Source organism: Epinephelus fuscoguttatus, linkage group LG9 (assembly GCF_011397635.1).
Source record: "Epinephelus fuscoguttatus linkage group LG9, E.fuscoguttatus.final_Chr_v1".
Lineage (NCBI taxonomy): Eukaryota > Metazoa > Chordata > Actinopteri > Perciformes > Serranidae > Epinephelus > Epinephelus fuscoguttatus.
In genome coordinates, this window is record NC_064760.1 from 879,304 (window position 1) to 905,379 (window position 26,076).

Genomic DNA, 26,076 nt, shown 5'->3' on the forward strand with positions numbered 1-26,076 from the left:
GTCAGACCTCTGAAGGCGTCACAAAGGACGAGTAAATTCATTCCGTGTTTTCTGACACCCAGACATCCTGGAGTTTAGTCATCACTGTGAGCAGCTGCAGTGCTGCACATTACCCTCTGTACAACTTATTTTACTTTGTTTTTGTACGTATGAAAGAAAAAGGATAAAAAGCCATCTGGACTCTTTTCATTCTGTGTCTTTGTGTCTCAGTGACTCATGGAAACAACCGTCTCTGAAACCGGTCCAATACTGAGCAAGAGGGCTGCAGACGGCAGCAGTGTGTGCTGCACGTTCACAGCATCAGTTTGTTGAAACTTTAGGTTTTTTTAATGCTGTGGTGAACGTGTGTTGGGTTTAGGGAGAGAAAACTCTTCAGCCAGGAGAGACAGAGGAGTGAAGTTCAGATAATATTTAATACAGAATGTAAGTGAACAGATGAACAGATGAGAAGATGTAACACAAGTCTTTGGACACCAGAGGAAGATGTTCTGTGGCAGGATAAAAGATCACGTTAAGGGTTAAAATGTCCCGTTCAGAGGGCACAATCCCGCCAGGACGAGCAGTGACGGGATGCTAAAGAGCGCCCACATTTAGTGCCTAAAAACAGTCAGTGGACTTGAGCCTTTCAAGTCTTGCAACCACTCAAAGCACTTTCACACTACATGTCACATTCATCCGTTCACACACATTTACACACTGCAGGTCAAGACTACCGTACATTTACATTTACGTTTACACATCCTGTTCTCACTCCTAACTCGTCAAATACAGCCGCCGTGTCAGTGGACCTCAGTGTCCGACACTGATGTACAGAGGCACCGCTGGTGGAGGCATGATGCACACCTGGCGGCGGCTGTTTCTGATGAAGTGTATAAAGAGCGCGACAGTCTGCATGGGGTGGCGAGGCATGGACACGGATGGGTCAAACCAACTTCAGACTTTCACACAGGAGCCTGGTGTTCGTTTCCTGTGTGAAACCAAAACTGAATTATTTTGATAACAACACAGTGTGCTAGTATGTGTAGCATGTGATGCGTGTCACATGACATATGACATTACGTTGGTAACAGCTTATTTTAAGCCAAACCATGATGTTTGTTTCTGAACCTCACTACGTGCTTTTGTTGCCTAAACTTAAGTTAGCCTTAAAAAAAAACAAGATTTCTGCCAATGTTGTGAGTTTATTTTGAAAGAGACAGGATGCTTCTAACAAGCAGAAACGCTTCATTTCCTGTGAAAACAGATGTTTATTTCAAAAAGACACAGTGCATGTAACAGGTGTAAAGTTACACACTGTTCCCAAAACTGATGCAAGAGCATCTCATGTGCCAAGTTGGGATAAGAATGTGTTGATCTACACACGGGAGAGCAATTTGGGGTTCAGTGTCTTGCTGGAGGAGCTGGGGATCAAACCGCCGATCTTCTGGTTAGTGGATGACCTGCTCTGACTTTGAGCCACAGCCGCCCTGCAGAGCTAAAAGCTGCTGGAAAAACATCGCAGGTCACTGAAAAACATCCGCGTTAGGCGGCTAACTGAAAACACAGCGATGACTTGAGAAAACACAACCAGTTGTTTGCTGGTGTTGAACAGTGTTGAACAGGTGTCTCACCATCCACTGTCCCCTCCACCTCCCGATGACAGGCAGCTCAGATACTACGTCACTTTACAAACATTCACATGATGTGTATAAAATGTGAACGTGTGTAACATGTTTGCGGTTTGCAGAAATTTACAATGCCAACATTTTCTCCTGGAGAAGAAGAAAGTGTTTGTGAGTATGAAGTTATGGTGTCAGTAGAGACCTTGGTAAGACAATATTAATAATGATGTATATATTTGTTTGTATGACAGTTTATTTATTAGTTTCTTGATATAAAAGCTAAATGATAAAAAATAAACAAGCACATATGTCTCCATGATATCTGCTGTGTAGCACATATATCATGGAGAGCCAATAACATGCAGCAGCAGGGCGTGTCAGCTGAAAACATAAATCCAGATTCTTGTGAATAAATATTTCTTGTGCTGTGACACATTTAGCGACCTCTCTTTATTCATGGTGCATCGTGCTGCAGTAAATCACCTGTTGTTTCCATCCCATACGGTCCTGGAGCCGCGCCACACTCAGGGACAATTTTAGGCTGTATTTTCCCAGAAACCCTGGCAGCTTGTCGTGAGAGGTGCGCTGCTGTGAAATAGTTTTTTTCTGAACTCTGACCTCTCCCTTTGTCCCCTCGGCTCATCACTGCTCGCAGTCACAACAGAATTGCGTGTGAATTGCTCGGCTTTTTCCACAAAACACATTTATTCAAGTGCCTCAGCAGAGCGCGGCCTCACGTGGTGACCGTGCACACAGATGCACAGAGACATACACGTGCAGGTTACACACACACACATTCCCACACACTCATGGACACACACACAGATACAGAACATGCCACTGCAGAGCTATGCGGAAGACATCAGTGCGATGCAGGTGTGTGTGTGTGTGTGTGTGTGTGTGGGTCTATGATGCACACACACACACACACACACACACCTTGTGATTAACATAAGTAGAAATTAATCCATGTGTCCAAATTTGCATATTTATGAACATTCCTGAACCACTCAGACTCTGTGATTTGAACGTATCTGTGCAACACGTGTACGCACTGTATCCACAGACACACCTGACTACATGAGTGAGTTATAATAAATACAGAAGCTTCAGGTCTCTGTGAAGGCGTCACTGAGAGCTTTAATGAGTATGAAAATTATGCGAATCATCTATGTGTTGACATCAGATCTCAGCTGACTGGATGGAGAGTTTGTATTTTCCACATATTTCCATGTGTGGTGTAAACTGTCGTTTTCATGGCTCTCGACTTTTCTTTTGCTTTGTCTTCTCCTCTGGTCTGAATCAGGGACTCATGTTGTTCCAAAGTTGTATAATTGCCTAGAGTTGGTTGGTGTTCTCACGGCAGCATTTACAAGAGGACCAGATCAAACGCCTTGTGTGAGAAAGCTGCTCTTGATTGGTCAGAATTTCCATGTGGGAAAAATCCAGGAAGTAAAGCAAACGTTGAAGAAGAGTACACTTGCAAGATAAATGTGACACTTTCTAATGTCACAATGGAGGGACAACTACGCAGGTTGATTTTAGCGCTGCTCATCGTGGACTATATTGCTGTCATTGTTCATTTTAGTCAAAGCATACAGTTTGAAAACGAGGCAAACGCGGCTCCAACTAGAAAACAATGTTTTGATGCATTGGATGTGCTGAATGTGCATATTAAGGCAGTACAGGAGGAGGTGCACATTAATAATCCTCCAGGACTGTAACATGCTCATGTTTAACCCAAACAATGTGTCATGTGACTGCAGTTGCTTCACATCCAGGTCGCAACACCTTCTCACCACAAACCAACCGCACCACAGTTCCTTTGGAACCGGACTGAGACCACCTCTTCAAGAAGGTCTCGGTCCGGTTGTTTGGTGTGTTCACACCTGCACAAACGCACCGCACTGAGGGGGCAAACCAGCTGGAGTTAGACTGAACTGAACCAAACAGGGCAGCTGTGAATCAGGGTCCATCAGTGGACTAGTCTCCCACATGTTTCTGATATGAATGTAATGATGAAATGATATATTTTGGTGGTTTGAGTTGAAGGTGTGAGAAAGAATAGTATCAGTAACATTGTTAACACTGTGCTACATTACAGAGAAATACAAAACCTTACAAAACCTGTAGCTCTGACTGCCTCTCTGTGCACCGCACTCACATGTGCGCGCTTGCGTGAGATCGTGAGACATGGGCGCCGTCTTCATGTGTGTTCACGTGCTTTCGCTGGTCTCGTGCAAACACACACACACATGAGCGCGGTGCCCAGAGAGGCAGTCAGAGCTACAGGCTACAATGAGGCTAAAAACAGAGTTCAAATGAGGTTTTTCCAAACAACTTTTTATGTCGGGGCTTCAGGACACTTGGATCACTACGGACGAGCAGTATGGAGATATTTTGTGGTTTCAATGATGTGTTTTTGGACGTTTGAATCTGGGGCGCCGTCAGCCTCCATTAGGTGGAGTTGTGTTGCTACCTCCTCTCCCCTTGGATCTCTGCAAGTGATGTGAGGACTCTAAAACTTCACCTGAGCCTCCCTCGGCATATGGGTGAGTAGATAATGGCTGCATCTTCATTTTTGGGTGCACTATCCCTTTAAACTGAATTAAAGTTGACATGTTTCACTGATCTCCTGTGGAAAGTCTGTGTTTAGTGACCCATCCCCCGCTCCAACCTGCCTCCTTACGAGAGTACTCATGACCATTTCCTTATTTGTTCCTGTCAGCATGTTGGTCACATGATCGCAGATCCAGAATATGTGGTTATACATGAATTACTGGCTCATGATTATGTATGAATCTGGGTGCATTACATTTTGAAAATAGACACAGTTTATGAGAACAGCCTCTGTACATATATTTATTTATATCTTATTGTCATTTTCCTTGTTTGGTGGAACTGTTTGTGTCTGTGTGTATTTGTCTTATAATAACAAATAATCCCACAATAATGATCTTTCTAACAGGTACAGAGTGTGTTTGTGTATCGAAGCCTCCTCTGAGCCGCACAGCTCCATCGTTGTTAAAAACACATCAATGAGCCGCACTGCTGTTCATTCAGAACGATGAACACACACGCTGTAGTTTATTTTGACTCAACTCCTCAGACACGGCTCTGCTGAGACGAATCAGGCCAACAGGAGGTGCGCCAGGCTTTGAAGCCAATATCTGTGAGGCCAAAGAGTCGTGCTGCAGCTTCCTGGTCCCTCAGTGACGCCACGCTTCAAATAGACTTTTTCTATCAACTTACACCGAGAATGAAACGTCTAAAGATCAGTGGGTACATTTCTGTCAGTGTCAAACCTCTGAAATGACTCGTTTCATCATCAGGATTTGATCCATTCAGTCTGAAAATATTTGTGAAGTTTGGAAGAGCCGCAAGATTCAAGTTGGCGAATCACTAAACTGAAAGTTAAGCGCTTGGTCGCACGCCGTGCTGAATCGTCTCCAGATCAGCGAGGTGATTTTATACGCAGCAGTTAAACCATTTTGGCTTCATGCATCACCGAGCAGCTCTCACAGCTGAATCCTGTTCTCCTCATGCATCCATGACACAAATACTAGAGCAGCAAATGTGGATTAATCCGCCGCTGAAAATAGTCCCCAACAAATCCACTGTTAACACTGCTGCAGTTTATCAGCTTGTCCAATACATCAGTCAGTGATCCTCAAATCAGCCACCCCACAGTAATATCAGACTGGAAACAAATAGAAAATATGTTGTGAATATAAAAACCATCATGTGTGAGTAAACGAGATCACTGAGCTCAGCGTGAACTCTCCTGAGCAACACCAGCAGGACGTTAACTTGTCTCAGCCTCACTGGGTGCTCTAAGTGCATAATGAGGACGACACCTGAGGGGCTGAAATAATTGAAGCTGTTTGATGTCTCTTCAAATATTATTCACACACACACACACACACACACACACACACATGTTAACCTTTCTCATCAGGATGATGTACAGAAAACACACACACAGATACAGACTCACTGTAACCACACCTGATAGGTGTTTGATCCTGATGCTGCGCAGGGAAGCTCAGTGGACGGACACATAACGAGGCCTGACAGGTGTGTGTGTGTGTGTGTGTGTGTGTGTGAGAGAGAGAGAGAGAGTGTGTGTGTGTGTGTGTGTGTGTGTGTGTGTGTGTGTGTGTGTGAGAGAGAGAGAGAGAGAGAGTGTGTGTGTGTGTGTGTGTGTGTGAGAGACAGAGAGAGAGAGAGAGAGAGAGTGTGTGTGTGTGTGTGTGTGTGTGAGAGAGAGAGAGAGAGAGAGTGTGTGTGTGTGGGTGTGTGTGTGAGTGATAGCGGCTGTGGGTCGTCTGGAAGAAGGAGGAGACTGTTCTGAGTGTTCATTGGTGAAATTCGCACCGGGCGATGTGAATGATTTGAGCCTTGCATCATTCGTGTCTCAGAGGTCACTGTACATCGGATATTATTTTCTCAGACAGCAGTGATCCCCACGTTTTCCTCTCGCTGTAGAAATGTGTTCTGGGAACAGCTGATTTTACCACAAGGCTGCTGAGTGGCGTTCATGTTATAACAGACCTGTTTTCAGTCAATGAGCAGTTGACACATTTAAGCTCTGTGTGAACCGACACAACACAAGGAGAAGAAACTTTACTCACTCGCCTGGTGTCAGGCTGCTCTCCTCCACTCCAACACTCCAGCCATGTAATTATCCACTGTTTAAATTCACTTGCACAGTTTGATCCTCCTAAAATATAGACGCTGGATATACCTCAGAAATGTCTGAGCACTGGTGTAATCGGCTATCAGCCTTTTCCTGTTCTGGGCTATCGTTATTTATCAGCCGTTAATCTTGTACTGAAGCGCTCTGACTACATGCATGCATGAGGTCTTGCCAGAAAGAAAACTCCCTGAAGTTTCTTGTGAAAGTGTCAGAAACACTCTAGGTGATACAGAGACAGAGTAATGGGCCTCTGAAGTCAGTAAAAAACTGAAGATTTTGCCTAAAATAAAATAAAAATGTGTGTTCAGGATGAATAACTGTCTGTGGCTTCATCTGAGCAGGTAAATGACACTGTGAGGCTGTAGATAGACACTATCTCCGTTATTAGAACCAAACGACAGCCGTTGCTGTTTCGGAGCTGAAGGAGCAGCGTTCTAAAAGTAACAGAAGTAACTAATGTCTTGTTTGAAAATGTACTTAAGTATTTGATTACTCAAACAACCTAACAACGCATTAGGTTACTCGTTACTGCAAAAAGTAATCAAAGTACTCTAACGCGTTACTTTGTAACGTGTTATACCCAACTCTGCTGTGGACCAACATGTAGCGTGTCATGAGATCTTATGACTCCATAATCTCCCAATAATCTGACTCACAGACTCAGAACAAACACGTCGTGAAGCATAAATCCAACATTAGAGGCATTTAACAAACTGAGTGAGTGTGTGTGTGTGTGTGTGTGTGTGTGTGTGTGTGTGTGTGTGTGTGTGTGTTGAAAGCATGAAGCCGGAGGCGGCAGGAGAACATTAGGAAGAGATGACGGCTGATGTTGTAGCAACATTAAGGACCTCAGCATCCCTTCATCCCTTCATCCAGATACATAAAATAACAGAATGAATGTGTGAAATCAGCAGAGAATCTGCTCGCAGTCCGAAGTCTTTAAATCTGAGCGGCTGTAAACGTCCTCGGCTCTGAATGTTGTTGTGTGAAATCAATAGTGTCGGGAGGCTCCATCCTGAAAACACACAGCCAGTCTACAGGGTGGAGGGGACGGGGGGGGGGGGGGGGGGGTTTATTATAGCCATCCCAATAAAGCCAACCGCAGCGCTGATTTAAAGCACTGTAGGTTGTGTAAAGCTGTTTGAACCAACAACCATCAGTCTCAGTGTGGAGATTCATTCAGACCTCGGGGGGGGTGGGGTCAAACATTAACCTGTTCAGTCCGTTACACACCTCCTCTACATGTACCTCTGCTCCTGTCTGAGAGGTGCATGATGGGAGTTTGCTCTCAGTGACCAGTGCTTACTGTAAAATTCAACTAAATCTCTTTAAACTCGTCTCCAAGTCAGAGCCAAAATAAATAGAAGCTGTTATTGTTCAGTTTTTAGTGCACGTACATGCATGATCTCACCGGGTGGAATCACAATGGGCTCATATCAAGACGCCTCACAGTCAGAATTCACAGTCGATAACAAGATCACAGAAAATCAACATTTTACACCTCAGTTCAGTTTTATTCATAAAGATCAATATCTCAGATCAGTTTGTCGCAGAGGCTTCGCAGCAGAGGACGTGCCTCTGTCCTTTGGACCCTCACAGCTGATCAGGACCTAACCTCTTTTAACCTCAGGAAGAGACACTGAGGACGGGTCTGTGTTCAGGACGCACAGTTGAAGTTTTGTTCAGGCACTTTTTAATGAAGAGATGAAGCAACACAGACAGAAATGTGTGTTTATGAGCTCACCGTGAATAATGACGAGACACCAGACGAGCTGTTTGTTAGCTGATCACCTGTAAAGTGTGGCTGTATCTGGCCTCACGCTCCTCACTGGAAGCAACTGATAAAAGATGCAAACAGACTGATTGATTGATTATACACTGATTTACAGTGAGTTCAGGCTGTCAATCCAGATTTAATCTCAGTTAATGGCGTGATAGTCCATAGTTACCTCATGATGAATCACACATTTTGTATCTGTTCTAACTGGACATTAGAGATATTTTAGAAGTTTATAATATTCTTATCAACATGAGACAAATATGCTTCATGCAAATGTTTGTTTATTATTATTATTGCAACGATCCAAAACAACAACACATGATGTCCAGAATCTTCTCCAGAACAAACTCAAAGGTTCTGACTGTTAAAGAAAACGCTGGAAGCAAACATGATGAACTGGAGTCCAGCAGGCAGCAGCAGACGGACACACTGACCTGACTGTAGCAGAACTCAGTGACACTGAACATCTCCTGTTTCTTTAAGCAGCTGCACAGTTCATGTGAATAACTAAGCATCTAGCAGAGCTTTCTGTCTCCAGTTCTGCCACTGAGGTTTGTTTCTGTTCCCATCAGACTGTGTGTTCGCCCCACACACTGTGCCTCAGCTTCACAACGATGAACTTTCTTTTTCTTCTGCATTTTTTTTCCATCATACAGTTCTGATGTCGGCCAATCAAAACCAGACGGGGTCAGTCAACACCGTCCAACCATCGTGTCCTGTCCTGAGTGTACTTCCTGCGACATCATCTTCATCGAGTCAGCAGTTTACGTTACACTCGTGTTACATTAGTTTCAGCTACCTGATAATGTCATCACTCTCTGACTCCATGACTGAGACACTCATTCACACCTTCATCACACCTTCATCACACCTTCATCACACCTTCATCACATCCTGTCTGGACGCAGCAGTGGAGTGCTTCTTCTCCAGGACGCTGCATACGCTCGCTCCTCATCTGGAACAACTGAAAAAAGACACAGACGCTGAGAAACAAAAGTTGTGTGGACAAAGGCCCTGATGTGGACAAATACGTGAGATGGAAAATTGAATGAAGTTCTGTGAGGACGTTCTGTTCAGGGTTTGATCCACAGATGGAGGGGTCGTTAACTTTAGATAATTAGTCAGTGTGAAGTTCAGCTGATCAACATCAGGATTATAAAGTTTATCAGATGCTGTCTCAGATCTGACAGGATCTTTGAGACATCTGACAACAATAATCTGCTGATGTAATTTGTGATGCAGGTACAGGTTCTGACTTACCTGAACTGTTCCTCAGTGTTCCTGTTTCTTTTCTCTGAGCTGAGGAAACACTGTGCCTAAAGACATGGTCACCTTCATGAGGGCGTCACGGCTCAGGTGTTTGCCTCTGCCTCCAAGTTGTCAGCTGCCGGGCGTCCTCCATCACTCTCTGACTCATCGGGGTCACGGTGGTGAGAGTCTGTGCCTGCTCACTGGTGTATCCCTCCGCGCAGGGCGTAAACACACTATAGTTCCGTGTATCAAACTTCTTCTAAAACGACTAAAAAGGACTCTCGTTTTTCGAATTAAGGTCTAAACATGTTTATTTTAAATGCATGTGCAGAAATGCCAGCTTCAGGGTTTCTGTAACGTTTATTTGTTCACTTTTACGAGTAGGCTACTGACCCCCTATAGCAGGGTTCCCCAAATAGTTCTCACAGAGGGCCAAATTATGTCCAGGTTGCCAAGTCGAGGGCCAGCTTGTCGGTTGTTGTTTTTTTTTTTCATTGGACCAGTAAACATTGTTTTATGTGCAGATGTTACTGTTGCTGCTATTATTAGAAGTAGTATTATTGTCATGATTAGTAGTACCAGTGGTAGTTGGTTGTAGTAGCAGATATAGTCATAGCCTGTGTTGAGGGACAGGCGAGAAAAAATGCACACTTGAAAGAAAATAAGTCAGTATCAACGACTGAATTATTTGAATGTCCCTGGAGAATATTTTGATCAACATAATATGACCAGTTTGATCAACAACCATAAACAACAGCACTACAGCAAGTGGTGCACAAGAGGAAAAAAGAGTATCCTCAGGCAAAGATGATAACTTAGATGATAACATAGATCTGGAATATTTCTGAATACCAATATCAGAAACATTGATGCTGAATGTTAAACCCCTCAGTAAGGTTTCCACACAGACAGCTGTCAGCAGCATTTCTACAACCACATTCACCTCAAGAACAGCAAAGTGAGACTGCGTGAAAACAGTCAGACTGGAGGACATCCGAACCAGCAAACACACACACACACACACACACACACACACATACACACTTAGAGAGACAGACAGGAAGACAAGCAGAGACAGACAGACAGACAGACAGAGAGAGATTATCAGTTTGTCCCTTTTGAAAATTAGATAACATAAGAACACAAAATATTATGAGTTACGCACGTTTAAAATATGTGTGTACCAAATAATATCTGTAAACAACAATTATTTTCTTTTCTTGTGGCAAACAGTATAATTTGGTTTGATTTTATTTTTTTTATCATCTTGTTTATTTTGTTTATGTTTTTGTTGTGTGACATTTTAACAGTTTTGAAGCAATTTTGTCCTCCTGTTTCATTAATTCACTCTTTTTAATTGATAAAAAGAGGTGAAAATTAATATATGTTTACTCACCAATCAGTGAGAGAAGTGAGAGTGACAGGATGAGGCAATCTTTCTGATGTTGGGCTTGTATTCTGTTGTCACAATCCTGAGGCACTGTCCAAGATGTGTGTTGGATAGTCTGTTTCTGTCCTGACTCTTGATAGTGTTCATTGAAGAAAATGATGACTCACATATACAGTGGTAGAAAAAAGTTTTCGGACACCCTTAAAATTTTACACAATCTCAAATATTATCATGAAATATTTGTGGAAAAATCTTTTTTGTGTTTCAAAAGGTGTGGCTGCATTAGACAGATACAAACAAATACAAATTATATTTTTTGTTTATTGTTTACAAGAAAAACTAACAAAACTAAATTCTTGACAGTTTCAATATGTCAGTTCTCAACATTGTCGGTATCAGAGTCAACAAATAACAGAGAATGTGTTCAAAACTGAACAAAAAATAAATAAACCATCACATCATCAAATTAATATTTAGTAGTCCTGCCATTGGCACGTAGTAGAGCTCTAATCCTGGCTGGCATGTTCCCCACGAGCCTTTCACACTGTTGAGGGGTAATCTTGTCCCATTCTTCTTGAATTACTGCTTTTAATTCTTCTAAATTCTTTGGTTTATGCTTTGAAACAGACCTTTTGATAATCCACCACAGATTTTCAATGGGGCTCATGTCCGGGGATTGAGCTGGCCACTCTAAGACCTGGATACTGTGCTCCTGCAGCCAAGTTCTACTGGCCTTGGATGTGTGGCAAGGGGCATTATCTTGTTGAAACATCCAGTTTTTACCTCACGGAACAGTGCACGCGCAGAAGGGAGCATGTGGTTTGGAGAATGGTACAATACTTGGTAGAGTTCAATGTGCCATCACAGACAGTGAGATGACCAACACCAGCAGCACTCATGCATCCCCAAACCATGATACTGCCTCCACCATGCTTGACAGTAGGTACTGTACATGCTGGAGATAATGCTTCGCCTGGCCTTCTGCGGACCCTCACATTAGTAGGAGGAAGATAAAGCTGGAAACTGGACTCATCTGACCACAAAATCTTCTTCCATTTCCTGGCTGTCCAGTTCTTGTGTGCCTGGGCCCAACGACGCCGGGCTAACCTCTGTCTCTCATTGATCAGGGGCTTCTTGATAGCCTTGTAGGACCTTAAGCCATGATCTAAAAGTCGGCCACGTACAGTGCGGGTGGAACACTGGACACCAGTTTGGTTTGACCACTGCTGCTGAAGCTCCTGTGATGTCATTCGGCGGTTTTGCCTGCACATGCGGATCAGGATGCGGTCATTTCTTGCTGAAGAAACCCTTGGACGCCCAGATCTTGGTTTGTCTTCCAAGCTGTTGGTTCGTCTGTATTTCTGCAGAGTGTATCCAACTGCTGAAGGACTGCATCTGCACTTACTTATTTTGGCTGTGACTGTACTAAAAGAAATAGCACTTGAAGACCTAAGAGTGATTCTTCATGCAATATTTCACAAATGCATGGGGTGTCCGAAAACTTTTTTCCACCACTGTATATGTGGAGGGGAACATTGTGAGTAAGAGCATTGCAACAGCTCTGGTGTTTTTGAATCGAGCTTGTGGAACCATGTTGATCCAAAAGTCACTCACCAAAACGTCCTTGTGCTGTGCTTTGAGCAAATCCGATGTTGCCATCTCTAAGACCTCCATCTGAAGAGCTGCCTCATCAATAGAAGGCAACAGTGTTTTGGCCTCTGCAGTCCACTGGCCATCAGCCGGAACAGAGAACAGCTGTCTCAGGAAGAGGAGGATGTCACATGAGAGTTTAGGAGAGCTTTCAAATCGTTCCTTGAAGTTTTCTGCCAGACTCGACACAAAATCCTTCATCGCTGGATGTTCCCGCATGTCGTGCTTTTCACAATGCTCGCGCAGACATGGAAAGTGCAACTTTCTTCCATGAATGTCTCTCAGAAGGTTCAGCTTTGACTGGAAAGCTTCAACTGCCTCGTACATGTCAGCAACAGTGTGATTTTTGCCCTGTAGTTGCAGATTTAGGTGATTTAGATGAGACATGATGTCACACAAAAAATACATCTGCCATCACCTTCTTGTCACTTAAAAAGCTCAGAAATTCTTGGGCTTTTTTGCTCTGCAGATTGGACAAAAATGATACCAGCTCATCACGCAGGTCACACACTCTCTCCAACACACGGCTTTTGCTCAGCCAGCGAACATCGTTATGCAGCAGAAGATCCTTGTGTTCAGCTGACATTTCCTCCAGCAGTGCTCTGAAAAGACGATGCTGTAGACTGGAGCTCTCACGAACAAAGTTAACAAGTCTTGTCACTGTGTCCATCACCTCTTGCATTTCTCCACTCAGTTTAGCGCACAGCGCTGTTTTGTGAATGATGCAGTGAAATGCCAGCAGTGCGGGGTTAACGGCGGAAAGCCTGCTCACCAAGCCCTTGCGGTGTCCCACCATCGATGGAGCTCCGTCCGTCACCACTGACACGATTTTGCTCAAATCCAAGCCATTCTTCTCAAAGAACTGTTTCAACTCATTAAAGACGATTTCTCCGGTTGTGCGCCCCGGTAGAGGAAGCAAACAAAGCAACTCTTCCCGAAATGTCTTCCCATCAAAAAATCTTACAAACACAGCCAGCTGCTCCATATTGGTTCGGTTGCAGGACGGATCTATAGCGAGTGATATGGCTTCTGCTTTCTTCAAATCGGTGAGTAGACAGGAAAAACACTCCTCTGCTAAAACTTCCACTCTTCTGGTTGCCGTGTTGGCCGACAGTGGCACCTGCTTTAACAGCTCAACCACGGCTTTCTTATTTTTCTCATCATGACTTAAAACTTCAGTTGCCATTTCTACTGCACACTTCTTAATCAGCTCGGCAGCAGCAAAGGGCTTCTTAGCTTTCGTCAGGGTCCATGAAACTTGCAGTGATGCAGCTGTAGCGCTCTCTTGTGCCGATGTTGACTTATTCATAGTAGAAACGGACTGCTTGTACGACGTTAGCATGTTTGCTATTTTGCATTTACGCTGATCCGATTTTGTTGGGTAGTTGGTATTGAAGCTGACAGCATGCATAGTGTTGAAGTGCTGCTTTAGATTCTCAGCTTTGCTGACAGCATCAGTTTGCATGCATATTAAGCATGTCGGTTTTGCATTGACATGGTCCGGTAAAATAAAACAAAACTCCTCTGTCCAGTCAGATTTGAACTGATGGTTCTCCTGGTCAACCTTGCGCTTCTTCACAGAGGCCATGTTGTTCTCGGTTCATTATTTATTGTGACTTTCTGGTAATATTTCGCTTTGCTAAGGCGGTCGGCTAGCTGGTGACTGACAGAGTCGAGGATGAAGCGTGCGCATGTCTTCCGTGTACATGTGCAAAAGGCAATACGGGTCAAGTGTACGGTGTGGGATGAGGTCAAAATAGAACCAAACACAATTCATTTCACCTTATGGCAGTTTATTACATAATGTCACTGGGTCCGCACGGGCTGGACACTTTGCCAAATCCGGCCCGCGGGCTGCTAATTGGGGATGGCTGCCCTATAGACTTCACCTGTATTCGCTAAGCTAAACCGCAATGCTAACCGCTGAGACCCAGCCACCGGACGTACACGTACAGACACAATAAAGATATTGATCATGTTGTCTCAATATGAAAATGATAGAGAAAGGGCATAACTCCCAAACTGTGTGTGTCAGGAGATGTGTTAGATGTGTTATATATGAATGCAGTGAGTCTTTGTATTGTGAGCTGCTCAAGTCTTCATGTGTTTAAACTATGAACGAGTGACTCACAAATTATTGATGAAATGGTTCAAACTTGCTGATGAGTATTTGGTTTTGCTGCTGACATAAGACCAGACATATTATATATTACACACATATACAGTGTGATGTGTCAGTGGAGACGGAGGCGCCTCTGTATTATAAAAAAATGTGAGCTTTTTTTTTCTTTTCTAATCTTTATTTCAACCCGTCAAGATTTAACTCTGAGTTTAATCCAGTTTGGGAGGATTAAGAACGAACACCTCTGAATACGCTCTGATTTATTCAGACGCTGTGAGCCTGATGTTTCTGCTGTGTGTTTACTACAGGCTGTGGTGTCCTTTAAATATTAAACCCATATAAATAAGCTGGTTAAATGTGTGCAGTGATGCGTAGTGATGCGTTACAGCCACCTGAGTAATTGTTCTTCTAAGAGCAGTTGCTTTGTGGAATACTTTGTACTTTGTGATATAATATATAAACCTCTGCTCCGTTACAGCAGGCTGCACATGTCAAGCCGCTGTGACTGATAGATTTATCTATAAATCATTTTTACATTCATTTACACTCATCTTAACGTCTCCTTTGAGGATTCAGAGACATTCAGAGTTTGTTTTTCTTGGTTTGTCTTAAGAGATTAAAAAATGCACAAATGTTCTCATCTCTGTGGTTCTGGATACTTTAATGACACACACGTCAAATTTGTTTTTAGGACGTGTTTGAACCAAACCTCATCCTCCGAGACTGAAACCTGCAGTTCCTCTAATGTCCACTAGAGGCTGACTCCAACAGTGAGTGATCCCCACAGAGCTCCATGTTCACATGTAGAAATCAACATGTTTACAACCTGTCTGGTCTCTGGAGATCAGTTCAACACTGTCATAGAACTCATCTGTTTACACTGTAGGCTTAAAGTTACGCATCATTAAGGGGGCGGGGCCTCTTTGACTGACATGTGAGAGCCATCGGTTGACAAGTTGCTACCATGGGGACAACATTGGTTAGATAATGTCACCTCAGGATAAGCCCCAAATTAATGTGTGTAGACCAAATCAAAATGTTTGCTTAGAAAGGATTTCGGGTACAAAACTCGTGTCGACAGAGGAGGTGGCACCAAATTCTGACAAATCACCATTTTTTTGAAACCAGTGGTTTCAAATCAATCAATCAATAATCAGTGTGATTATAAAGTCACGACTCTTGAGGACTGTCTTTGTTGTTTACTCACCACTGAATGAATATTTCCCAGACTGTAGACACTTCCTGTGGATCCATCACAGGTCTTCACCACGTGCTGCAGGACGCCGGCTGTGATGTCATGTCTTATTGTGTGTGATGGGCGGAGCCTCAAGCTCATTTAAATCTGAGCGCAGGTCAGTGTTAGAAATCACAGAGCAGACTACACAGATATACACTGACACCTTCGCTGTCTGACACCACTGACTTCATGTGTTTGCACTGTATGTGTGTGTGTGTGTGTGTGTGTGTGTGTGTGTGTGAATGACAGGGAGGTAAAGAGTGATGGACAGCTGGTTGAAGAGGACGTGCAGTAACACAGCTGGGGTCTAAAGACAGGAACTGGTAATACAAAGTGTGTGTAGTCTTTGATATGCAGCGTGCTATAGCTTCACGCACGCACACTGTCCCCTCTTAATTCTCTGTCACACTTCTGTTTCTCAGTGAATACAAAGTGTCTTCAGCTCCTCCACAGCTCCACCCCTCTCATCCAAATATGTGCACCTCTGGCTCCAAAAACAAGATGGTGACGGCAGAAATGCCGAAGTCGAGGCTTCAGAACACGAGTCAACAAACCAGTGGATGATGTCACAGTGGCTCTGTCTGTTATTTATACAGTTTCTGTACAACATTAACAGTTAGAGCTGTGACTGTGATGCAGAGACTCAAAGTGTTTCACACAATGAAGAATGAATACAAGTCCACAGCTGAGAATAGACACTTGAACACAGAGGTGGACTCAATGATGTAATCAGACACAACCGACTGTATTAATGACGTAGTTTCAGTCAAAATGCTGTTGTTGTGTTTCTCTGTCACTGAACCTGCTCTGCTGGAAATAAAACTCCTGTGTAAATCTCAGCATCCTGTTTATTTAAATTATTGTATTATATGTATACTGATTACCTCACTGTCTTGTTTTGACTTTGTTTTGTTTTGTTTTTTAATATATAATATTCAGAGGTCGTCTGTCAGGGAGTGTTCTGTTTTTTGAAAAAAATAAACACTAAATAAAAAGTAAAGAAGTTCAAACTGCACCTGTAGTGTGAGAGATTAAAACCTATAAAAGGTTAGAAAATAATGTTTGTTATTTTTTTAATGGTCAGTGTCAAAAGAAATGTAACATTCCTTCTGAACTGCTTAAAGATATTGTTTGAAAAAAGTGCACATACTTTATTAAATGTTCATATTTTCTGGTTCTTAAATGGATTAAATGTTCAGACTGTTTCTATTGGATGATTCTGTTTTTGTTTTTATTTTTGCACCGACCCCATGATGGAACTGATCGGTGCAAATACAAAACTTTCATCATAAATGACCTAATTTTAGAAAACATTTGTGGACATCAAAATATAATTATTTATAGCTGGGACCTTTCATTTGCTGCTGGGTTGAATATTCATCTTCTTCATTCATCTTCTAACCGTTTCATCCTCTTGAGGGTCGTGGGGGGGCTGGAGCCTATCCCAGCTGACACTGGGCGAGAGGCAGGGTTCACCCTGGACAGGTCACCAGACTATCACAGGGCTGACACATAGAGACAGACAACCATTCACACTCACATTCACACCTACGGACAATTTAGAGTTATCAATTAACCTGCATGTCTTTGGACTGTGGGAGGAAGCCGGAGTGCCCGGAGGAAACCCACGCTGACACGGGGAGAACATGCAAACTCCGCACAGAAGGGCTCCCACGCCCGGGATCGAACCGGCAACCCTCTTGCTGTGAGGCGAGAGTGCTAACCACCATACCACCGTGCCGCCCCTGGGTTGAATATTTTAACATAAATTATGTTGGAGAGAGAGAATACAGCAGGGAGTGAAAAGTGTAGAATTCCATGTGACAAATAAATAAAGGATTGATTGATTGATTGATTGATTGTGTTATGCAGAATTATGCACTTATTTAATGATCCTCTGAATCGTCCCACTGTGTTACCTGACGGTCTGACCACTGACTGTGCTAACGTCACACTGCCTTACTTGACTTCCCCCTGTAAAGACTCAGGCAGTTTCTTCTTTATCATCATCATCATCATCATCATCATCATCATCATCATCATCACTGGGTTTAGTTAAACTATCTTATCAGGCGATTTGATCAGTGTTGAACCTTTATGCTTTGATCGTCAAAAATGTTTAAAGGAAAAAGAAAAATCTGATTCTGATGAATTTTAGTTTTCAGTATTCAAGGTTTTTTTTATTGGAGCTGGATTTATCTCGCTGTTTCACTTCTACTAAAACGTCATAGTACAGCATGTCGTCAAAAATCATGAAAAAACATCATAGTATAGCGTTTCGTCTGAAATCATAAAAAAAACTTTTATATTTTATACTATGCAATTTACACAGTATTATTTTTCATTATTTAGACAGTTTTTTTCCATAATATACCTTGTCTTTCTTTATAACAATTTTTCTCACACATATATAGCAATTCTTTTATTTTTTTCAATTTCCTTTTTCATGACGCCCTATACTAGTCTGTACTGCCAAGGATCAGCACACCTTTGGCCCCGCCCCTTCCTTCTGCCCAGCACACAGTGCATCCAACCCTGCTTAAATGTTTTTCATGACATACTATATTATGATTTCTTTCAACTTTTTTTTGTTACATACTATACTACGACTTTTTTTTTTTTTACGACATAATAAACTGTGACTTTTTATTTTTTTAAAATACAGATAAAGACACTTTTTTTTAAAAATCTTTACTTAACAAAGTTTCATTAAACGCTGCTTGTTGATGTCATCATCTGAACTTCCTTTGCTCCAGTGAATTTCTCAGTTGATGCGTTTGAGACTAACTGAGAAAATAATTTTACCGTGTGCGTGACTCACCGATGTGCATGGGCAAATTCAGATTACTCATGATTTCCTCAGATAACACTAATCCTGTCTGGAGATGGCTTAAAGTTTTTCTCTTCTTTGCAGGCAGTAGAGTCACAGATGTGTGTGTTTAGACGGATGCTGAAACATGAAGCAAGAAGTTTGACATCTTCAACTGATGTTCATAGAAGATAATATCTTTATTCATATATTCTCTTTACAATACTGGAAAACAAAAGGAAAAGGCGGTATCGTAATAAAATCTCTCACAGAGAAACACCAGGGTCAAACATGGGGCGGCCCACATTGATTCAAAAAACTAAACTTTATGAATAACAAGAAAAGTAACGTACATTCAAGTGAAGTCATATTCGGCACAAACAACAATCTACAGCACAGATACACACTGTATGTACAACACAACACCTGCACACTATAGATCTTCTCTCTGAAACACGTCACAGTTGAACCACCAGAGACAGACGGACGTTACACATTAACCCATGACGTACCACGACACTGTGAGGAGGAGCCAGTGACACGCTGTCACATTTCACAATATGAGTTCAAAATCTGAGTAAAGCAGAGACGACACCGGCCTAAAGTTTAGAAAATGATTAATTTGAGAACAGCAGGAATTCAGTTACTCAAATGTAAATGTTGGTAAGTTCGACATATTTGAGCATTTATTATAACAGCATGGTTGAGTTAGCTTTTTTTTTATGATACAACACTTTCACTGGTCTTCAGAAATAGTCACTTCTTGCTTATTTAGTTTTCAGTGCAATGCTCGGACTGCAACAGGAAATGCAGCAGGAATACACTGTTTATCGTGGAAAACTGCAAAACGTCAGTGCTCATTAAATATTATTAATCCATTATGTGAAATTTAAAAGACTCAAATGCTTGACAACTTTCTGACCATTTGAAAGATGCTGTCTTGGTGTCTGTGGCTCAGACCGTCTGCTTTCTCTGGCTAAACAAGATAACTTCATTCTTATCCTTTACGTATGGTAAAATATATTGCTCTTAAATTTTGAGGATACACTTGAACTTTAAAAACAGTTTATTTACAGAACACTCCAACATGTTGGGAGATTACTTACTTGCATTTGGAGCTCTGCTGTATGTTTAGCTTAGCTTAGCACAAAAAGCAGAGGCAGGAGAAAACGGCTAGCCTATTCCTGTGAAATACACCAACGACCCAACACTTTGTATGATATCTAGTAAAGTAGTGCCCAACAAATTAGCGCCACTATCAGTTATTTGAGGTCAAGGAGAAAAATCCTTAACTTAAGTAAAGTTGCCTACGTTAGATCAGAGAGAAAAATGATGATTGGGAGACCTCATGTCATGTACTTAACGTTAAGTTACGCAGGTTAGTTTTAGGAGGGTAGAGTTACGCAAGTTAGTTTTAGAAAAATAAAGGTTATGCTTCGGAAAAGAAACATGGTTGGGTGTCATCGTAAAGCAAAGTGACGTAGTCTAGGTTTAGTAGATAAAATTACTGATGTCTGGCATAGAAATATTAAGTTATGAATGTTTGAATGAAGAAAGTAAAATAACTCAGGTCAGGTTTAGGAAAACTAACACGGTTGGACATCATCATGTTCCATACCTCACGTAAAGAGACTTAGTTCAGGTAACATGAACACGTACCTTAAAATAACTCAAAGTTCACTTGGTTTCAGACGGGACATGAACACTCATCTCCTGGGAAAAGTTCTGTGTTTGTTTGACCCATCCACCCCCAAACCTGTGTCCTTATGAAGACTTTCACTCTTCTTTCTTCTTTACTCATGTCAGTGCGTTCATCAGCTGATCACAGCCGTCAGAGTTTCATGGGTAATAAACGTATTCGTGGTGCATTACTTTCTGTTGGTAACGATGCATGAATAAACATGTTACATTTTGCATGTGTTGAGACTTAAAGTGAGATGTTGTGTATTTTACAAGAAGCTAACTCAGACGTCCGGTCCTCAGTGAGAAGCCTGATAGCTTTACGTACTAAAGTACAACATAGACGAGCTGGCTGTTTTTGTTGAAGTGTTCCTTCAGTGACAGCTCAGGATTCTCTGATTGGACGAATTGATGATTCTGAAGTCCTGTCTGATGTTGATGCTTTTCTACAGGTCAGATCTCTCATTTCAGACCAGAGATATTTTTCTGTATCAGACAAAACACGAGTCAGAATCAACGTCTGAAATCTGTTACACTCCCTGATGCTGCACGTACGAGCGTCTCTCGATGCGTCCTGAATTCTGTTTCCAAACCTCTCGTCTCTTTACGTCGTCCTGTTTCAGAGACAGAGCCACAGCTCAGCAGCAGCTCAGCACGACTGCAGTAAAAACAGCAGAGACTAAATCTACATTAATATCTGCAGAGTGTGTGTGTGTGCTTTGATTCAGCCAGTTACGGTGCCAGATGGGAGCGATCTGACCGTCAGGACATTAACAACAAACAACAGGCTGATACTGATGAACCTGTCTGAATCACCCACCCCAGTCTGCCCAGCGCCCTCGTGTCCTGTTTATCTCGCCGGCCCCCAGGAGCCCAGGAGCCATGTAAAAACCCAGTTGCTTTGATTTTACATGCATCATCTGCAGCCCGACACGTCTACACGAAGGTGGCGGCGGTAAACAGCGCATTCAGCCAGCGTTTGCCAAAAAACACAAAGTGTCCACACAGCTGAAAATCTGATCTGTCTTTCAGATCTGATCTGAGAGGCCGTTTATCTGCGCTGGAATTCACAAAGCAGCCAACAGACGCTTGTTTGAGTCGTATCATTGCTCGCTGACACTCGTTGTTTTTGTGACGGATGATATGAAACAATCTGATCTGAGCTTCGAGTATGAAGACAGACTGAAGAGGAAACTGCTGAGAGGACAAACTCAAACAGTCTTTATCACACTTACTGTGTCAACTCCTACATAATGCATGTGGCTCTGTGGTTCTGTCAGAGGAGACCTGTTAAACTTTTCCTCATTTCCTGTCATGAATGTGACGTTAAAATGTGAAATGTTTTTATTACACGTAGTCGAAGTTTTAAATAATGAGGTGAATGTATGTGACAGTGATCTCTGTGAGTAGGATTTTGGTTTAGAAGCTTTTATTGGTGACTTTTTTTTTTTTTTTTCAGGGTACAAAGTGAAACTATACTCCCTGCTACATGTAGCTACATGCTAACGACAATGAAACATGCAAACTCAGGTGCTATTGTTGATTTTTGATCATATTGCTGCTGGAACGTGGCGAGTTGTGTGTAGAAACTTGCTGCTGATTTCTCACAGTAAAAAGTGCCACAATACTTTGTTAGAGTCGTTCCCTGCTGCAGTGACGGAGCAGAGACGCCGAACTATGGACAACCTGGAAACACTAACCAATCAAAGCAGACTGGGCTTTTTCAGGAGGGCGGGGCTTCAAGAGACAGACGATGAATACAGGTCAAGGAAAATAAAAACCAAAAATAAAATGATCAACCTCAATTGAGAAGAATATGCTCCTGTTCACCAAACTGTCCTCATTCCCAGGATGTCAGGTACCAGCCTGTTTATTCTGAACTCATCAAATATCAACACTGGCACCAGACACAGACACCAAATGACACCTTTTGTGGTGGTATGATACGCCACCGAACAGCGTCAGTTTGAAATGCTGCTGGAGCTGAGGAGAGGAGGTGGATTGGTCCAACAAACCCTGGACTTTCACTCAGGAGCCTGCTGCTCTCCTTAGACAGGAGAGGTTTTTTCTAAACCTAACCACGTGCATTAGTTCCAGGTGTTATGGCGACTTTAAGGAGCAGAGCTGAACATTTCCTGTGGAAACAGAAGTTTATTTTGAAAAGACACAATGCATATAACAGGTGTAAATTAACACAGCGTCTCTGAACATCAACAGCTGACACAGGACGATACGTCGCACGTCACGTGTAGACGATAAAGTCCTCTGATCAAACGGTGATATTTGATGAGTTGGGATGAGAACGTGTTGAAACAAGTGAGTCTGAGGTCGGCTTTTACTTTCACTGTGACTGACGAGCGTCACTAACAGTCCTGCAGAGTCTACCTTTAATTAAAAACATGAAACACTTGTTAGCTCCAGTTTTATCAGTATTCATTTTTGCTTTAAACTCTCTATGAAAGAAATATTGATGAAATGATGATGATGTGTAATTGTGGCTCTGAACTGTGAGTCGACTTTAGAAACTGCAGCTAACACAGACTCTAAAACTCAGTTTAACACGTTCACTTTTTAATATGTTGCATAAAAAACAAACTCTGGACCAAAACAAGTTTTTCTTTCATCTGAATATTTACACCATTTAAAATGGCTGCATGGACACTTTTTCTTCCCTTTATGATCAGGGCAGAGCACGAACACTGAAACACTGAGACCTCGTTCACACTAATTACAGTCCAACAGATTTAAACAGAATTTACAGCAGTGAAACTACAAACACTCAAACACATCGACTTCACCACGAACATCGACCGTGTCACCGCCATGTGCGGCTTTCATCTTTTTATTCTGATGAGGATCCAGCCTCCGCCTTTCTCACAGACAGCAACAAGAAACAACAGCAACAAGAAGCAGATTAAAGAGTCAGTGAAATGTTTATCCTGCGTGAAATGTGCTCAGTGTCACTTTAATACCTTCAGGTGTGAAACAGTGGGCCGACACCAGCTGCTGGTCAGATAAATGAACACACACATGCAGCAGAGTGTCGGCATGATGAACGCCTCTGACATGACGCATCATCACAGCTTGTTATCAGCGCTTCATCATAAATGAACACTGTTGTCTGAATGTCACACCGGCCGCTGTCATGGCAACCATGTGTTCCACCTGCCCGACACATCACACGCTGCACGGTGAACATGCCACTGTCAGTGTTTGGCGGAGCTGGACGAGATTAGGTGCAGCAGCACAGGGCCGACTCGTCTTCTGAAAAAGTCTCGCCATATTGTGACTCTGAATCAGCCCACAGTCAAGTCAGTAATACTATTTCACAACCCTAACAAGTTAACGAGCGCTCTCGGCAGTGCGTCTCAGACAAAGGCGTGAACTCCTGCTGAACTTAAAGCATGGAGGTAAGGGAGCGGAGCCGAATTACCCCCGCCTCGTCTAGCACAGCACGACTACACTACTTTGAAAAGTCAAACAAATGAAGTGTTGTTTCACGCTGCGCTTTCATCTGTGGAGAAAAGAGTCAGATCTCTGAGAGAGCGCCCGCTGAGCTGCTGTTCATTAGTTTCAAAGAGTCAGGCTGAGACGTGTACGCGTACACAGAGCTGCCGTCAAACATGGTGAAGTGTACTCGTACTGTTTCATAACCACCAGCCCTAAAACATCACCTCCTCACAGCTCCCATAGTCGCTCTCCACCATACTCAGCCCGTCGTAGCTCCGCTGGTTCTGCCCCACCGGTCTCGTCTGAGGCTGGGCGGGGTTTGGTGGCGGCGGTGGTGGCGGCGGGCTGGCTTGCTCTGCGTACGATGGCATGGCGACACTCAGACGCATGCTTAGTCTCTTGTATCCTGCAGAGACGTTGTCCAGGCTGCGGGTGTGCTGCGTGGGGTAGTAGCTGATGGCGGTGTACTCGTTGGGGCACTGGGAGCTGGGCAGAGGAAGTCCATCAGGACCCAGGAAGTCGTCCAGGTTCTGGTTGCTGTAGCAGGGCGGGAGGGGAGCACGGCGGTCGCAGCGATCCAGCGGGAACGGGAAGCCACCGAATCGAGAGTTCCTCCGTGAGTCCATGGTGGAGGTGGAGTAGGCGTCCTCTACGATGTCAAACTGGGGGAACTCCTGGACGGCAGGGCGGCCGTAGTAATCAGGGTCTGCGGGATAGACTGAGGACAGAGGACATGTGGTCAGAGTCAACTCTACATCCACTGTTCATCAAACGCTGCGACAGAACAGATCATTGAATATAATATGAGTTAATTAACCAATTAGTGTATTGATAAAAGTCAGTTATTAATCAAACACGTAAATATATGTCAGCTCCAGATTCTCAAATGTTTCTCTCTGATTTCTGTGACTGTAAACTGACAGTTTGAGTTTCAGACAAAACAAAGACGTTCAAATCATTACTGGGAACCTGTGACAGACATTTCTCACTTTCATGGAGAGTTCACAGACCGACTAATTGTTTCGTCTCAACAATACGAAGTCATTACTTTACACATCAGGATCGGTCACATCAGTGCAAAGACGCCAATGTGCAGACATGTACAACTGCAGAAACGTTCACTGTCTAGTCTAATCAGATCTTCAGTACTGGTTAATGTTACATTTCAGACTGTAATTGGTCATCATTAGCTGCAGACTATTATTCACCTCATAAATTATGGCACGCTGCTTTACCCCTCATAACAAAGCCACCTTTAACAATAAAAAGTATTAATATCTGTGATTCTGGCGCTGTGTCACACGGTACTGGATTGAAACCTTTTTTTGTGGTATCTCCCACCCCTTGGCGCCAGTAGCTCGCTCCTACCCTACCCAGGTGCTGCACAGTGCAGAGCAGCCAAAGCTAACGTTAGCTAACCAGTGTAGACCAGAGGGCGGGCAGTGAGCTTTCAGCAGGTAAACGCAGCGGGTCGTCTGTCTGTCTGTCAGCAAAGAACAGGCAAAATATTTACATCATGACACATTAATATGTCACCAACACATGGCGCTGAAGCCCACTGAGTCAAAGTCACACTGACCTTTGAACTCTGACCACCAAAATCTAATCAGTTTATTTTAAGCCCAAGTGGACGTTTGTCCCAAAGGATCAAACCCCTGATCTTCTGATTAGATCTTTCTGATTAGTCAACGACCCAGCTCTACACTTGCAGTCACACCTTGACCTTTGACCTTTGACCACCAAATTCTAATCAGTCCATCCTCCATCAATATTAGTGCCAAATTTGCGGAAATGATCTGAAGGTGTTCTAAAGATATCACATTCACGAGAATGGGACACACATGTGTATATGTGTATGGACACCTGGGAACACGACGCCTCTGGACGAAGCCATCGTCAGCACGGAGGCATCAAAATGCAGAAAACTCAACCTGTTCAAAAACTTCAATGATTGACAAGTTTCAGAGTCAGTGTCTAAACGTGACACAACGTGAGGTTGTATTCATTGTCTTTGGACGAAGAAAACAGACTCAGTGAGCAGAGACCTGAACTGTAGTCGCCACTCAGCACCTCTTGTACGTCACCTAACGTCTCTTAAAAGTTAACTAGCTGGTCACCAGTTAATGAGTGTCGGCTTATTAGAGGCAAAATGAACTGTGACTGTCGTCTCTGAGCGGCAGCAGCTCAGTCCATATAGACCTGGGTTGGGAACCAGAGGGTCACCAGCTCAAGTCCCCGTACGAACCAAGTATGGAGCATGGACTGGCAGCTGGAGAGGTGCCAGTTTGCCTCCTGGGCACTGACAAGGCCCCCTGAGCAAGGCACCAAACCCCCAGCTGCTCAGGGTGCCTGTCCAGGACATAGATTTTGATGCTCTGATTGGCTGCAGGTCTGTCTCTTTCTGTCC

General features: G+C 43.2%; 2 protein-coding genes and 1 long non-coding RNA gene across 3 annotated transcripts in view; 2 read left to right on the forward strand and 1 right to left on the reverse strand.

The window, feature by feature from the left end:
- Nucleotides 1–16,669, forward strand: part of LOC125894107 (uncharacterized) — a 29,967-nt gene extending 13,298 nt beyond the window's left edge. Inside the window, exons 2-5 of the long non-coding RNA XR_007450035.1 lie at nucleotides 15,185–15,263; nucleotides 15,722–15,845; nucleotides 15,980–16,053; nucleotides 16,153–16,669. This is a non-coding gene — a long non-coding RNA (uncharacterized LOC125894107). The remainder of the gene's footprint in view (nucleotides 1–15,184; nucleotides 15,264–15,721; nucleotides 15,846–15,979; nucleotides 16,054–16,152) is intronic.
- Nucleotides 1–26,076, forward strand: part of LOC125894085 (uncharacterized) — a 328,241-nt gene that overhangs the window by 25,125 nt on the left and 277,040 nt on the right. The gene's annotated exons all lie outside the window — the stretch shown is intronic.
- fat2 (FAT atypical cadherin 2) overlaps nucleotides 18,721–26,076 on the reverse strand; it is a 119,376-nt gene continuing 112,020 nt past the window's right edge. The window contains exon 29 of the mRNA XM_049585213.1: nucleotides 18,721–24,387. Within this exon, the coding sequence (XP_049441170.1) occupies nucleotides 23,882–24,387 (506 nt within the window). The 3' untranslated portion in view covers nucleotides 18,721–23,881. The remainder of the gene's footprint in view (nucleotides 24,388–26,076) is intronic.